The 13,798-nt window shown below is 44.6% G+C and overlaps 1 protein-coding gene across 1 annotated transcript in view; it reads right to left on the bottom strand.

Moving 5' to 3' along the window:
* The window catches only part of Snx6 (sorting nexin 6), a 38,647-nt gene extending 26,156 nt beyond the window's left edge, over window positions 1-12,491 (bottom strand). Inside the window, exons 1-3 of the mRNA XM_075947405.1 lie at window positions 12,415-12,491; window positions 12,221-12,268; window positions 341-445 (exon numbers count right to left, since the gene is read on the bottom strand). Of these exons, the coding sequence (XP_075803520.1) occupies window positions 341-445; window positions 12,221-12,268; window positions 12,415-12,420 (159 nt within the window). The 5' untranslated portion in view covers window positions 12,421-12,491. The remainder of the gene's footprint in view (window positions 1-340; window positions 446-12,220; window positions 12,269-12,414) is intronic.
* Window positions 12,492-13,798: the final 1,307 nt, after the last annotated feature.

Below are 13,798 nucleotides of genomic sequence, written 5' to 3'. Positions count from 1 at the left end.
CGCAGGGAGTTCCAGGCCAGTCAGTACATAGTGAAATAAATGGATGGATAGGCAGGCCGACAGACCAACAGACACACACACACACACACACAAACCTAGAAATTACATTTATATCTAGGTTCTGTGTTAATTCCTAAAATCATAAGTAACTTCTCCAGCCTGGTCTGCACAGCCAGTTTCCAGAGGCAGAACTACACATCTCAAAAAAAAAAAAAAAAAGAAAAAGAAAAAAGTAACTTCCCTAAGTTTGTTTGCTAAAACAGCAGTCAATTTAAGTTCCAACCAACATATTACACAAGTAAGAGCATTTCTAAAGAAACACAAAACACTCCCACTTTACCTTCGTGTGAACAGTGAACTTGACCTTATCCCTTTCACTAAGAGCATCCGAAATGTCCACTTGCAGAGCAGCATCACTTTGGAGATCGACATTTATTGCTTTAAGCTAAAACAGAGAAGAAAGCACATCGTAAAGAAAATTTGTCTCAAGCGAGTGGTGGTGGCGCACGCCTTTAATCCCAGCACCCGAGAGGCAGAGGCAGGCGGATCTCTGTGAGTTCGAGGCCAGCTCTACAGAGCTAGCCCCAGGACAGGCCTCAAAGCTACAGAGAAACCCTGTCTCAAAAAACCAAATAAATAAAATGCAAAAAAAAAAAAAAGAAGAAAATCTGTCTCTATTCTTTGTGGATGTGCCTGAGCGTACATATGCGTCACGTGCATGAAGGAGCCCAGAGGGCCACAGGGTCAGAGGAGGATGGAGGATCCCCTGGAACTGAACGAGGGTCCTGTGCAAGAGCAGTAAGTGGTCTTAACCGATGAACTGTCTTTCCAGTCCCATTTTCTCTTTTTTAAAAGACAGATACATTGGCCTCAAACTTGTGATCCTTTTGTCTTCTCCTTCTGAGGGCTGGAATTAAAGGTATGCATCACCAAACCTGGCTATGTATACTCTTAATGTAATTTCATTTTTCTTCCATGATAAAAGAACACAAGGCCAAAACAGAAAGATCAGGCCATGAGCTCTCCTGTAGTCCCCACACAAGAACGCTGAGGCAGAATCATAAATACAAGACCAGTTTGGATTACATAGCTAGATCCCATCTTAACCTCCACCATCAAAAATGTAAGGAACCTTTCTCCTTTTTAGCTTGTTTCTTAACTCATGCCCAAGCTGCTTTTAAAATAACTACTGTTTCAGGTTGGCTAATGGCTCCTAAAAGTATCTCTATCCAAACCTGCAATCTCTGAATGGGCTGTATGTGGCCAAGAGGCCTTTGCAGATCTGATTCAATTGAGAGTTCTGAGATGAGGTTATCCTGGCTCATCTAGATATACCTTAAATCTATAAGGACAACAACCCAACGTGGTGGGCCCAGCACTCGAGGCAGAAGTGGGTGGAGCTCTGTAAGTTAGAGGCAGGCTGATTTACAGATCAAGTTTCAAGCCACAATGGCTATACAGTTTTGAGATATTGTAAACAGGACCAACCAGTTCAACCGAGAGAAGCAGCTTGACTGCAAAGAACAGAGCACTACAGCCACCAGCAAGGACTGATGGCTGCTACTTCCAGGTTGAAAAGAGAAAAGACTCTACAGGACTCTGGAGGGGACGATACCTGGGTTAATGCTGATTTATTTATTTTATTTGTTTATATTTTATCTGAGTGCTCTGCATGTTTACCTGCAGGCCAGAAGAGGGCACCACAGATGGCTGTGAGCCACCATGTGGATGCTGGGAATTGAACTCAGGTCCTCTGGAAGAGCAGCCAGGGCTATCAACCACTGAGCCATCCCATCCATCCTAAGGCTGATTTCTAACTTCCAGGATTATGAGAATAAACTGTTGTTTAATCCATTTATGGTAATTTGTTACAACACCCAAAGCAAACTAGTATATCAATCATATAGTTTTTGAAATAACTTTACATTTCTCTATTTTATGTTTTGTTTTGTTTTTTAACCTGTGGGCACACACACAAAAGCATAAACTGTGGGTGAGTGGGGTGGAGTGGGGTATGGTGTCAGTCAGGGTTGATCCCGGCACATGGTAAGCAAGGGCTCTACTACTGAGCTGTTACACCCCCAGCTCCCATTTCCTCATCTGTCCTGTCTTCACTGCCTAGATTAGTGTGTCCCAACCACAACTGGTAAAAACCAAACTGACACCAGGTGTGGAGGAGAACACCTGTAATCCCACAGACAAAGGCACAACAGCAGGAGTTTAAGTCTGGCTTAGGTTACATACTGAGCAATGGGCCAGCCTGAGCGCCAATACAGGACCCTGTCCCAGGAAAGATTACTCCGAATTATTAATTTTTTCTTTCACTTCCCCTTTCTATACTAAATACAACGCCTTTTCCCTATCACACAATGAATATAGTCCAGTGAGTCCCAGTCTTCCTAATGCTGTAACCCTTTAATACAGTTCCTCACACTGTGGTGACCCCAACCATAAAATTATTTCTTTGCTGCTGTTATAAATCATAATGCAAATATCTGTGTTTTCTGATGGTCTTAGGCGACCTGTGAAAGGATTGTTCAACCCCCAAAGGGGTCTCAACCCACAGATTGAGAATTACTGATTTAGTCTATGATTCAAATTTTTAGATAGAGTTTACATATAATATGTAAGTCTTAAAATTAATTTGAGGGGCTAGAAAGATGGCTCAGAGATTAAAAGCACTGGCTATTCTTCCAGAGGTCCTGAGTTCAATTCCCAGCAACCACATAGTGGCTCACAACCACCTGTAATGAGATCTGGTACCCTTTCCTGGTATGCAGGCAGAACACTGTATACATAGTAAGTAAATAAATCTATTTAAAAAATAATTTGAAGTCTTAACAAACAACATATTGCAAAACGTCAAACTGAAATAATGAACATTCTATTACTTCCAGAGACTCCCTTTGGATCTCTTTAACAAACTTAACTTTTCTGCTTATTTTCTTGTGTGGCTTATGCCTACGTAGGGAACGCTTGTGCTGTGAAGAGCAAATGTCAATGTCAGTGTCGTCCTGTCAGTCTTCACTATGTTTTGTTTTGCTTGAGATAAAGTATCACCGTATAACCCGGGATGCACTGGCACTTGCAATCCAGAGAGCTAGGATTAAAGGAGTATGACACTATGCCCAGCTCATAATTTTTGAGATAGAATCTCTCACCGAACCTGAAGCTGGCAGTTTCAGCTAGCCTGGATGGTCAACCACCTCCTGGGATCCGCCTGTGTCCAGCTCCCCGGTACTTAGTCACAAACATATACTGCCATGTCCAACGTGTTTTTTCAGCAGGCTCTGAAGATCTGAACTGAGATCCTCACGCTTGTGTAGCCAACACTCACATGGTGGGTCATCCCCCAGTCCTAGTTCTTAACTTTCTAACATTTCCGTTACTTCTTTTTTCATAACTTATTAAAGCATTATATATTTTACTAATGCCTTAACAGTTATTAATTCATGTCTTTTTCACTCTTTTAAAAGCGGAGTTCATTACCCATTCCAAAAATAAAACCTAGTTCTAGAGTTGATCTCAGAAAGTACATACCAGTTGGGTGGTGCGAGCCTTTGATCCCAGGACTTGGAAGGCAGAAGCCTGTGAATCTGACTGAGTTCAAGGCCAGCCTGGTCCAGGGCTACTTAGAGAAACCCAGACTTGAAAAACTAAGGGCTGGGGGCGGGGGCAGGTGGAATACGAAGCAATCTCCAGTGCTGAAACTGTTTTCAGCTCTTCATGACACAAAGAGAACCCCCTGACTTCTTTCATGTATATCACCAGCAATACAAAGTATCAGCCAGAGTGTTCCTTCTAATTCTTCCTATAGTTAGTTTCTACATTCACCTACACCTCAATAATGACTTCCCAGTTCCTGAGCACACAGAAAAGCAGACATAAAGAATTATTTTGCGGGAGGGAAATGGGAGGCGGTGGCGGGGAGGAGACAGAAATCTTTAATAAATAAATAAATAATAATAAAGAAAAAAAGAAAAGAATTATTCTGCTTGACAGTAAGTTGCACTTCACATACATAAGACTTTTTTCTTTTTCTTTTGGTTTTTCGAGACAGGGTTTCTCTGTAGCTTTGGAGCCTATCTTGAAACTAGTTCTTGCAGACCAGGCTGGCCTCATCCACCTGCTTCTGCCTCCCAAGTGCTGGGATTAAAGGCATGCACTACCACTGTCCAGCAAGACTTGTTTCTTTTTTCAATTCCTGTTAATAATAACCAAGATAAATAACATAAAAGCCAGTCTCTACAATGAAATTCCCTGCTTCCTTACCTCAGGTGGCAATCTATTATAAAGTAAAATCCCTCCCACATCAGCACAAAATTTCACTGAAAGTCTGTTTGCTAAATTGCTTCAACGCATTTTTTCCCCTGGTTTTGAGACAGGGTTTCTCTGTGCAGCCCTGGCTGTTCTGGAACTCACTCTGTAGACCATGCTGGCCAACTCAGTCTCTGCCTCACAAGTGCTGGAATTAAAGACATGCACCACCACCACCTGGTATCCAGTGCATTTTTTGTTTGTTTGTTTGAGACAGGGTTTCTCTTTCGTTTGTTTGTTTTTATTGAGCTATATATTTTTCTCCATCCCACTCCTTTCCTCTCCCCTCCCCTTCTACCCTCTGCCAAGGTCCCCATGCTCCCAATTTACTCAGGAGATCTTGAGACAGGGTTTCTCTGTAGCTTTTAGACCTGTCCTGGAACTGTCGCTATAAACCTGGCTGGCCTCAAACTCAGAGATTCACCTGCCCTGACTGCGTGTGTCACCACTGCCCAGCTTCAGTGCATATTTTTATGATTTAACATACTAAAATAGGCCTTTCAGTTAATGAAAAAACTACATTTTAACTATATTTTTTTGTATTACACTAAAAATTTTCAGTCACCTTCACTTAGACTGTATAAAGAGCATTCAACTGTAAATTTAATGTTAATTACATAAATTATACAAATTTCTCAGGTACTCTTTTTTTATTCCAGGGGCAGGGGGAGCTAAGGTTTTATTAAGGGAAAGACTTAATGCAGACAACCTGTGATCATCAACATTTAATTAAACTTTCGCAATTAGTGAGTTCGGTTTGAAGAACTTCTTAATTAGACTTTAACTGGTTTAATCTTTATTTGGACCAATAAACTTTGTACTCTTTTTTTACGAGACTGAATAGGTTAAATATTTTGTGTTGCTGTTCATAAGAAAGACAAGGACACAAAATGTATATTAGGCAACAAAAATATAGTAACATTAAAAGTAATTTAAAGGCAGGGAGGTGGCACGCACCTTTAATTCAAGCACTGGAGGCAGAGCCAGGCAGACCTCTTGAGAATTCCAGCCTGGTCTACATAGCAAGCTCAGCCTAAAAAAATACATACAAATAAATAAATAATATAAAAATCGGAGAGATGGCTCAGGCACTTAAAGAGTAACGACTGTTCTTCTAGAGGACAGGAATTTGATTTATAGCACACGGTAGCCCACAACCAGTGTTAACTCCAGCTCCAGAGTTGGCTTCCGAGGGTACCCGCACTGCAGGCACTTGCACAAGCACACACGTAAAGCTTATAATACTAATGAGATAATCATTTAAAGACCCTAAGTCAAGTGTAGTGGTGCACACAACAGTCTCAGTTCTTAGGAGGTGGAGTCCTAGCAGCAGAAACTCAAGGCTGTCCTTTACCTACAGGTGAAAGGAGGGCCAGCCTATGACCCTGCCTCAAAGCACCAGAGCATGAAAAAAAAAAAAGATGGTGACCAGTTGCTGGCTGGTTAATTCTCCACTTCTAACTGCTCAGAAAGAGACACTCATAGGTTGCTGAGATGGCTGAGTGGATAGCGGTGCTTGTTGTCCAGTCTGATGACCTAAGTCTGATCCCTGGAACCCACATAGAGGACGGAGGACTTCCAGCAAGTTGTCACACACGTGTGTGTACACACAAGATAACGCGAGCCTGATGACCTATTCCTGGAGCCCATGTAAAGGCAGAAAAAGAGCCAACTTCCAAGTTGTCCTCTGACCTCCACACTTCCAGTAACAATAAAAGTCTTAAAATTTTTAAGAGTAAATATTTCCAAGGTGAAATTAAGTTGGCCTCGGTGACTATTCTGATATGAGGATGAAACATACATATGATTCAGAGGTTCTCTGCACAGCTGGAAAATGATCCCACTAAGATAAGGAACACGGAGGAGCAGGACTGAGCCCAGAAGAGTCACTCCACCTAAAGTCAGTTTTTATAATTAAAACCACATGCTAAGTGAAGTAGGCCACCGCTGACATGCACAACACAACAACACAACATGCATCCCGTTCAAACGGCTTGTTTGCTTATTACTATGTGACTGCTCATTTCTCCACATGTGGCTTCTGAAGCGGGGGTGGGGGACTGACGACATAAAGTCAGCCAATAGTTTCCAATACTGTAAAGCTTTGTTTTGCTTATTAACTTTTTGGGGGTATGGAAGCACATTGATAAGGTCTCACTCTAGCTCAGGCTGACCTCAAGTTGGTCATCCTTCTGCCTCAGTTCCCCCAAGAGCATGGCTTATAGGTGTTTATCACCATACCAGCTTATATTATTTTATTCTTTTTAGCTGCCATAACACATTTTCTTCAAGTCATAAGAGCCTGTCCTGATAAAAATACCATAATGAGCTGAGAGTAGAGGCCTATGCCTTTAATCCTAGCACTCGAGAGACAGATTCAAATGGACTTCAGCGAGTTTGAATCCAGCCTGGTCTGCATAGTGAGTTCTTGGACAACTAGGGCTGTTATACTGGCTTTAGTTTTGCCTACTTATTGCTCTGCATGTCTCTGTTATTTCTGGATCTCTGATGTCTCTTTTTGCAACAAGGATCAAACATTCACTTTAGACCTCTCTCTAAGACTCCTCTTCAAAAGTTGCATGTCATGGTGTTCACAGGTAGGCCCAGTACTTAGGAAGAGGAAGCAAGAAAACCAGGATTTGGGGGGCTACATAGGGACCTTTCCGAAAGACAACACAAAGAGACGGGGGTGGGGGAGGAGGAGGGGCTGCAGTGGGTCAGTGGGTAATGGAGCCAAACCCGCATCCCCATGTGGTGGAAGGCTGTTCTTTCCCCCACACGCGCATCCCACACACAAAGTATGAAAGAAAAAAAGACATTTCCTTTTTTAAAGGCTGAACAAAATGACCTCCATCAGTGGTTCTCAACCTTCCTCATGCTGCGACCCTTTAATACAGCTCCTCATACTGTGGTGACCCCAACCATAAAATTATTTTGTAGCAGCAGGGCAGTGGTGGTGGCGCACGCCTTTAATCCCTGCCCTCAGGAGGTAGAGGCAGAAGGATCTCTGTGAGTTCGAGGCCAGTCTGGTCTACAGAGCAAATTCCAGGACAGCTAGGGCTACACAGAGAAACCCTGTCTCGAAAAACATAAAGAGGGAGTGTGTATGTATGTGGGGTACATGTGTCACGGCATACAAACTGAGGTCAGAGGACGATGTGGTCCCTGGGGATCGACCTCAGGTCATTGGGCTTAGTGGCAAGCACATCTCCCTGCTGAGCCATCACACCAGGTCCCCTGTGAAACCTGTGTTCCTTATAGTTGAGAAATTTAAAACAGAAGAACTTTAGTAGTATGGGGTCACATAACCGTATTCTTGAAATACTTTTGAATCAGGTTAATTGTGTTAGTATATATGCTTGTAATCCCAGCATTTGACAAGAGGATTGCCTTGAGTTCTAGGGTAGACTGCGGTACCTAGAAAGTGCTGGGGTCAGCCTAGACTACAAATAAAGTCCTTTGGGAATCAAATGATCCTTTCATAGGGGTTGCCTAAGATCTTTGGAAAACAGACATTTGTATTACGATTCCTATCAGCAGCAAAGATATGGTTATGAAGTAACTATTTTTTTTTTTTTGAAACAGGGTTTCTCTGTGTAGCTTTGGAGCCTGCCCTAGTGCTCCAGGAGCCCTGCCTCTGCCTCCTAAGTGCTGGGATAAAAGGTGTGTGCCGCCACCATCCGCCATACAGACTCTAAATAAGTAAATGTAAGCAGAGAGAGAAGAAGGCTTCAGCTGATGAAGTATGCCCAGCACCACCACGGGGTCTGGCTGTACCTGCTGACCCATCAGCTCCACAGCCCCAACATCAGGAAGAACCAGACAGGTGCTCACCGCCACCGTTACATCCCAAAACATGTCCTTTCTTTTTAGAGATTTAGGCTTTCTTTTTTTAAAACATTTTACTTTTTTGCCTGTGGGGTGGTAGTAGTAGAATAGATGGACATGAAGGGCAAAGGTGGGCAACATGTAAGAACTGGTTTTCTCTTCTCCATCATCAGACGCGAGGGATTGACCTCAGACCTTCACCCCTGGTAGAAAGTGCCTTAACCCACTGAACCAGCTTACAGTCCAAAATTTCTAACTCATGATGGTTTTTTCTTATTAGGTGAGGGAGCTCAAAGCCAATCTCATCCCCATGCTGGGCAAGCTTCTACCATTGACCTACACGTCCAGCCTGTTTGTCTTCGAGTTTCTTTTTCTACCTTCATACTAACATCTTTACCTAGGGTGGACCCCTCTTACTCTCTGGATTCTTTCTCACTTTTCAATAGTAAATCGACTTTGCTCTACTAAAAACAAACAACCTCCCACAATAAACCCCTGGTCAGCTGCGCTTCGCTTCCTCCCCTCTAATTTATGACATATGAAAAACTCTTGGACATAAATATCACTTAAGCACTTCAGTTCTGTAAACAAACTTTGCAAAGGCGAAAAGCGACCAACACAAATTGTGCATTAGGAAATATTCCATCTTTTGACTTGAGAAAGTATTTTTTAAAAAGTTAACACATGGCCAGGTGGTGGTGGTACATGCCTTTAATCTCAGCACTCAGGAGGCAGACAGGCAGATATCTCTGTTTAAGCCCAGCCTGGTCTACAGAGCAGGTTCCATGACAGGCTCCAAAGCTGTAGAGAAACCCTGTCTCGAAAACCAAAGCGAGGGAAAAAAAGTTACCACTTCGATGAACGACTTCTGTTTGTTTTTATATGGAAGACCACAAAAGATAGTTTTAAATCTAAACAAAGCTCTATGCTTTCAGAAAATCTGTTTAACTGAACCAAAACTAATCTCATTTCATCCACAACTGCTAGTTCCTTCTATTTTCTTTATTTTCCAGTACCAAGGATTAAGGCCAAGGTCTCCCACTTGCTAGGCAAGTACACTCACTCACCACTGACTTTTAACCCTAGTCCCTTTCCTACCTTAAAATCCAAAATACACCAGGCAGTGGCACACACTTTCAATCTTACTACTGAGAAGGCAGAGGCAAGCAAATGTCTCCAAGTTCCAGGCCAGCCAGAGCTACAAAGTGAGATCCTTTCTCAAAACATGAAACAACCCAAATACAGTTAATAAATTCTGTCTTGTCCAAAAATTGCATATCCATATATTACATATAAACATTGTTTTGGAGTTATCTGGAAGTGAAGTTTTAAGGATGCTCATACGTGATGGGAGTGATTGTCTGTCTGTCTCTTTCTCAACCCTCATGCTTAGGCCTATATTAAATATCTTTATAAACCCCATCTTGGGCCTGCAAGATGGCTCAGTGAGAAAAGTGCTCGCGAGGTAACCTTGCAACCTGAGTTCAGGCCCAGAACCCATGGGAAAAGTGGGAGAGCTGATTCTACCGGGCTGTTCTCTGTAATGGGTACACATACGACACAAGCAGAGACTATTCGGAGAAAAGGGATCGGCAGTAGCATGTGCCCTCCATGATAACGAATGTTAAAGACTCTGCTTCTGGGGCTGGGGAGATGACCTCAGTAGTTCAGAGCACACTGTTTTTACAGACCTGAGTTCGGGTTCCAACATCTACAGACTGCTCATAACCACAGGAGCTGCAGCTTCAGGGGACCTGACCCCTGTGGCCTTTACAGGCCCTTGCACACAGGTGCACCTACCCACAAAATTAAAAATAAATCCTTGCCGGGCGGTGGTGGCGCACGCCTTTAATCCCAGCACTCGGGAGGCAGAGGCAGGCGGATCTCTGTGAGTTCGAGACCAGCCTGGTCTACAGAGCTAGTTCCAGGACAGGCTCCAAAGCCACAGAGAAACCCTGTCTCAAAAAACCAAACCCCCCCCCCCAAAAAAACAAAAATAAATAAATAAATAAATAAATAAAAATAAATCCTTAAGCTTCTCTCTTTCCAGGGTCTTACTAGGTAGGCCTTGCTTACTTGGAACTGGCTATATAACCCAGTCTGAACTCTAATTAAGAAAGACCCATTCACCGGGTGGTGGTGGAGCACGTCTTTAATTCCAGCACTTGGGAGGCAGAGGCAGGCAGATCTCTGTGAGTTCGAGGCCAGCCTGGTCTACAAGAGCTAGTTCCAGGGACTGGAGTCAGTGGTTAAGAGCACTGACTGCTCTTCCAGAGGACCCGGGTTCAATTCCCAGCACCCACATGGCAGCTCACAGCTGTCTGAAGATCCAGTTGCAGGGGATCTGACACCTTTACACCAATGCACATAAAATAAAGTTAAATAAACCATAAAAATATTAAAAAAAAAAAAAAAAGAGCAAGTTCCAGGACAGCCTCCAAAGCTACAAAAAAACCCTGTCTCGAAACACCAAAAAAAAAAAAAAAAAGAAAAGAAAAGAAAAGGAAAGAAAGACCCATCATTCACCTCTGCCTTCTAGAGTGCTGGGATTAAAAAGCATAAGCCACCTTGACCTAACCTCTTAGCAATATCCTGCAATGGTTGTAGAATCTACAACATCAACCAACCCCTGTATCTCTCACATTGTCTAAGATAGACAACAAAAAGCAAAACAGAAAAGGAAAGTAAAAACTAGGTTGGGTGGCATTTACCTATGAATACACACTTGGGAGGCAGAGGCAGGAAAAACATCTTAAGGTCCGGGTCAAACAAGGCTACGTGGAAAGTTGTCTCAAAAAAAGCGGGTAGTGAGCCGGGTGGTGGTGAGCCGACGGTGATGGCGCACGCCTTTAATCCCAGCACTCAGGAGGCAGAGGCAGGCGGATCTCTGTGAGTTCGAGGCCAGCCTGGTCTACAAGAGCTAGTTCTAGGACAGGAACCAAAAGCTATGGAGAAACCCTGTCTCGAAAATCAAAAAAAAAAAAAAAAAAAAAGCGGGTAGTGGCTGCCCAAGTAATCACAACACCTCGGAGGCAGAGGCAGGTGGACATTTTTATGAGTTCGAGGCCAGCCTGATCTACAGATGAGTTCCAGAACAGCCAGGACTATGGAAAAACCATGTTGGGGAGTGGAGGGGAGTCTAAAATGGTAAAATGGTGACAGTGGTCATTTATCGGTATCAACAGTTTTCAATACTGCAAGCACTTCCACAAGGCACTACATGCATTGCTACCCTTCAAAGGCAAACGGTACAATGGTGGGGATGGAGTGGGAGGGAGAAATCAGAGCTTTAAATTAGGGGCAGGGATGGGGAAACAGCAAGGGATACAAACTTTCAGTTTCAAGTTCTGGATACTTACTGTACAGCACAGTGATTAATAATAATGTATGCTTGAAACTTGCTGAGAGTAGGCCATGTGTTCTCAAAAAGAAACTGAAGGTGCCTGGACGAGGTATATACTAATTAACTTGACAATGGTAATCATTTCACAACCTCTACTTGCATCCAAATATCACGCTGTACACTTTAAATATATAAATTATTATTTTGTGAGTTACACCTCAATAAAGCTAGAGAAAGAAAACAATATCCAGAGAACCCCGAAAAGGATGGGTTTACCAGAAAAAGTAAAGATACTGAGGGCTACCGGTTGTCTGCAAAATCTGTGCACAGCTGAGATTTGCTGATCGCAAAAAAAATTACAAAAGGGTACATTTAGACTAAATCCATACCATTCAGCAAAGAAAAGAGGAACGGGGATTCCAGGAAGCCACCGAGAGGTTCTGACAGTACCACCGGGAATGGGGGCGTTCCAAGCCGGCCTGCACCTTGGCCACCCCACCTGCAGCGGGGCCTGGGAAGAGCAGGCTCAGCACAGGGTTGGATCGCCCGCCCAAGGCGAGCAAGCGGCACCGAGAAGCGCACGACCCCGGGAAAGAAGAGCTGCAGAAGGGCGGGGCGCGCGCCGCCGGGGTCGCGAGGGCGCCGCCGGGCAGCAGCGCAGCAGCCCGGACCCCTCCTCAGGCCACGGCGGGGAAGGAGCGGGGCTCCTACGCGACGGAAAGCACAACTTACTCCGCGGTCTTCCTCCGAGAGGAAGTCGGGGCCGTCATCCAGGCCTTCCTGTGGAGCCCGCCGTCCCGGCGCACCGGAGGGGGAGGAGGGGAAAGGAGAGACACAAAGAGAGACATTAGCGCCCGGCCCGCGCCGTCCCCGCGCCCGCCGCCCCCACCGCGCGCCCCGGGTTCGGCGCCGCCGTGAACACCCACCATCATGGCTGCTTCGAGTCCGGGGCTCGCGCAGGCGCACGAGCGAGGCCCAGGAACAAGCCGGCCGCGCGGGTGGGGCGGGGGCGGAGCCTATGCCAGACCCGCCCCCTCCAGGACCGCCCCCTGTCATCAGGAAGGCGGAGGGGTGGGGGCGTCCCTAAAGGAGAAAGGACACTGGATCGTTTTTCGCCGGTCGGGAGGTCGGGGCAGCCCCGAGCCAATGGTAGCCGCTTGCTGCTGGCTAGCTCAGTCTTGGGAAGGCTCCAGGGCCACCGGGAAAGTCGTCCTCTTCCCTTGCCCCAAGGGCCCAGAAAAACTGTGCAAGCAAGCACCCTCAGTAAATAGTCTCGTCTTTGTATGGAGCTATATGATGATTAATCACCATTAATAAACACCACATTGCCTGTGGAAGTTTAAGGAGCGGAGAGCCTTCACACAGTAAGCAGACAGGGACTATAATCAAGCTTTTACTGCTGGGGAAGTAATAACTGCCTCAGTTTGGGGAGCTAATGACTGAGCACTATAAAAAAACAAGAGCTGTTCTCATTACAGGAGTATCCCTAGCCTTCATAACTAAGAAATAATCCCCAGACTTAGGACTGTCCAGATGGATAACGCCAAACCATAAGCTCTTCAGAACAAAAAAATAATTTCTAGGGCCAGCATCGTGACTTAGCCGTGAGGAAAGGAACTTGCCCCTAAACACCTAATGACCTGAGTTCAATCCCCAGGATTGATCCACAAGATAGAAAGGTACGTCACATTGTTCTTTTTTTTTTTTTTTTTTTTGGTTTTTCGAGACAGGGTTTCTCTGTGGCTTTGGAGCCTGTCCTGGAACTAGCTCTGTAGACCAGGCTGGTCTCGAACTCACAGAGATCCGCCTGCCTCTGCCTCCCGAGTGCTGGGATTAAAGGCGTGCGCCACCACCGCCCGGCCGTCACATTGTTCTTTAACACACACACACACACACACACACACGAGATCAATAAATACATGTAATTTTAAAAGAAACAAATTTTAACCTACTGCGCTTCACCTCTACAAAGGAACCCTCACGCAATCCTATGTCTCCATTCATTTAGAGACATCAGCACCTTAGATGTTCAAGACAGACAGAATCCTATCCTATTCAAAGCCATCTTTCTCGTTCCTCAGTCCTCAAATTCAAATACCGTTATGTCTACAATTGATTCGTTATCTCCACCTCCCTTCCTACACGTACATATATACATGTATGTATCTATCTCCTGACTATATGTGTGTATCCATCCTCCCCCTCCTTCTTTCTAGCCTTTTACCAGCATCCCAGCCTTCCTGGACCATGACAATACACCCTAATTTCAGCTAAGAAGGAGTTACAGAGGAGATTACATCAACAAAAAGT

Source organism: Microtus pennsylvanicus, chromosome 14, assembly GCF_037038515.1.
Source record: "Microtus pennsylvanicus isolate mMicPen1 chromosome 14, mMicPen1.hap1, whole genome shotgun sequence".
Lineage (NCBI taxonomy): Eukaryota > Metazoa > Chordata > Mammalia > Rodentia > Cricetidae > Microtus > Microtus pennsylvanicus.
Note: the sequence above shows the minus strand (reverse complement) of the source record. Positions and strands in the feature narration are given on the sequence as shown.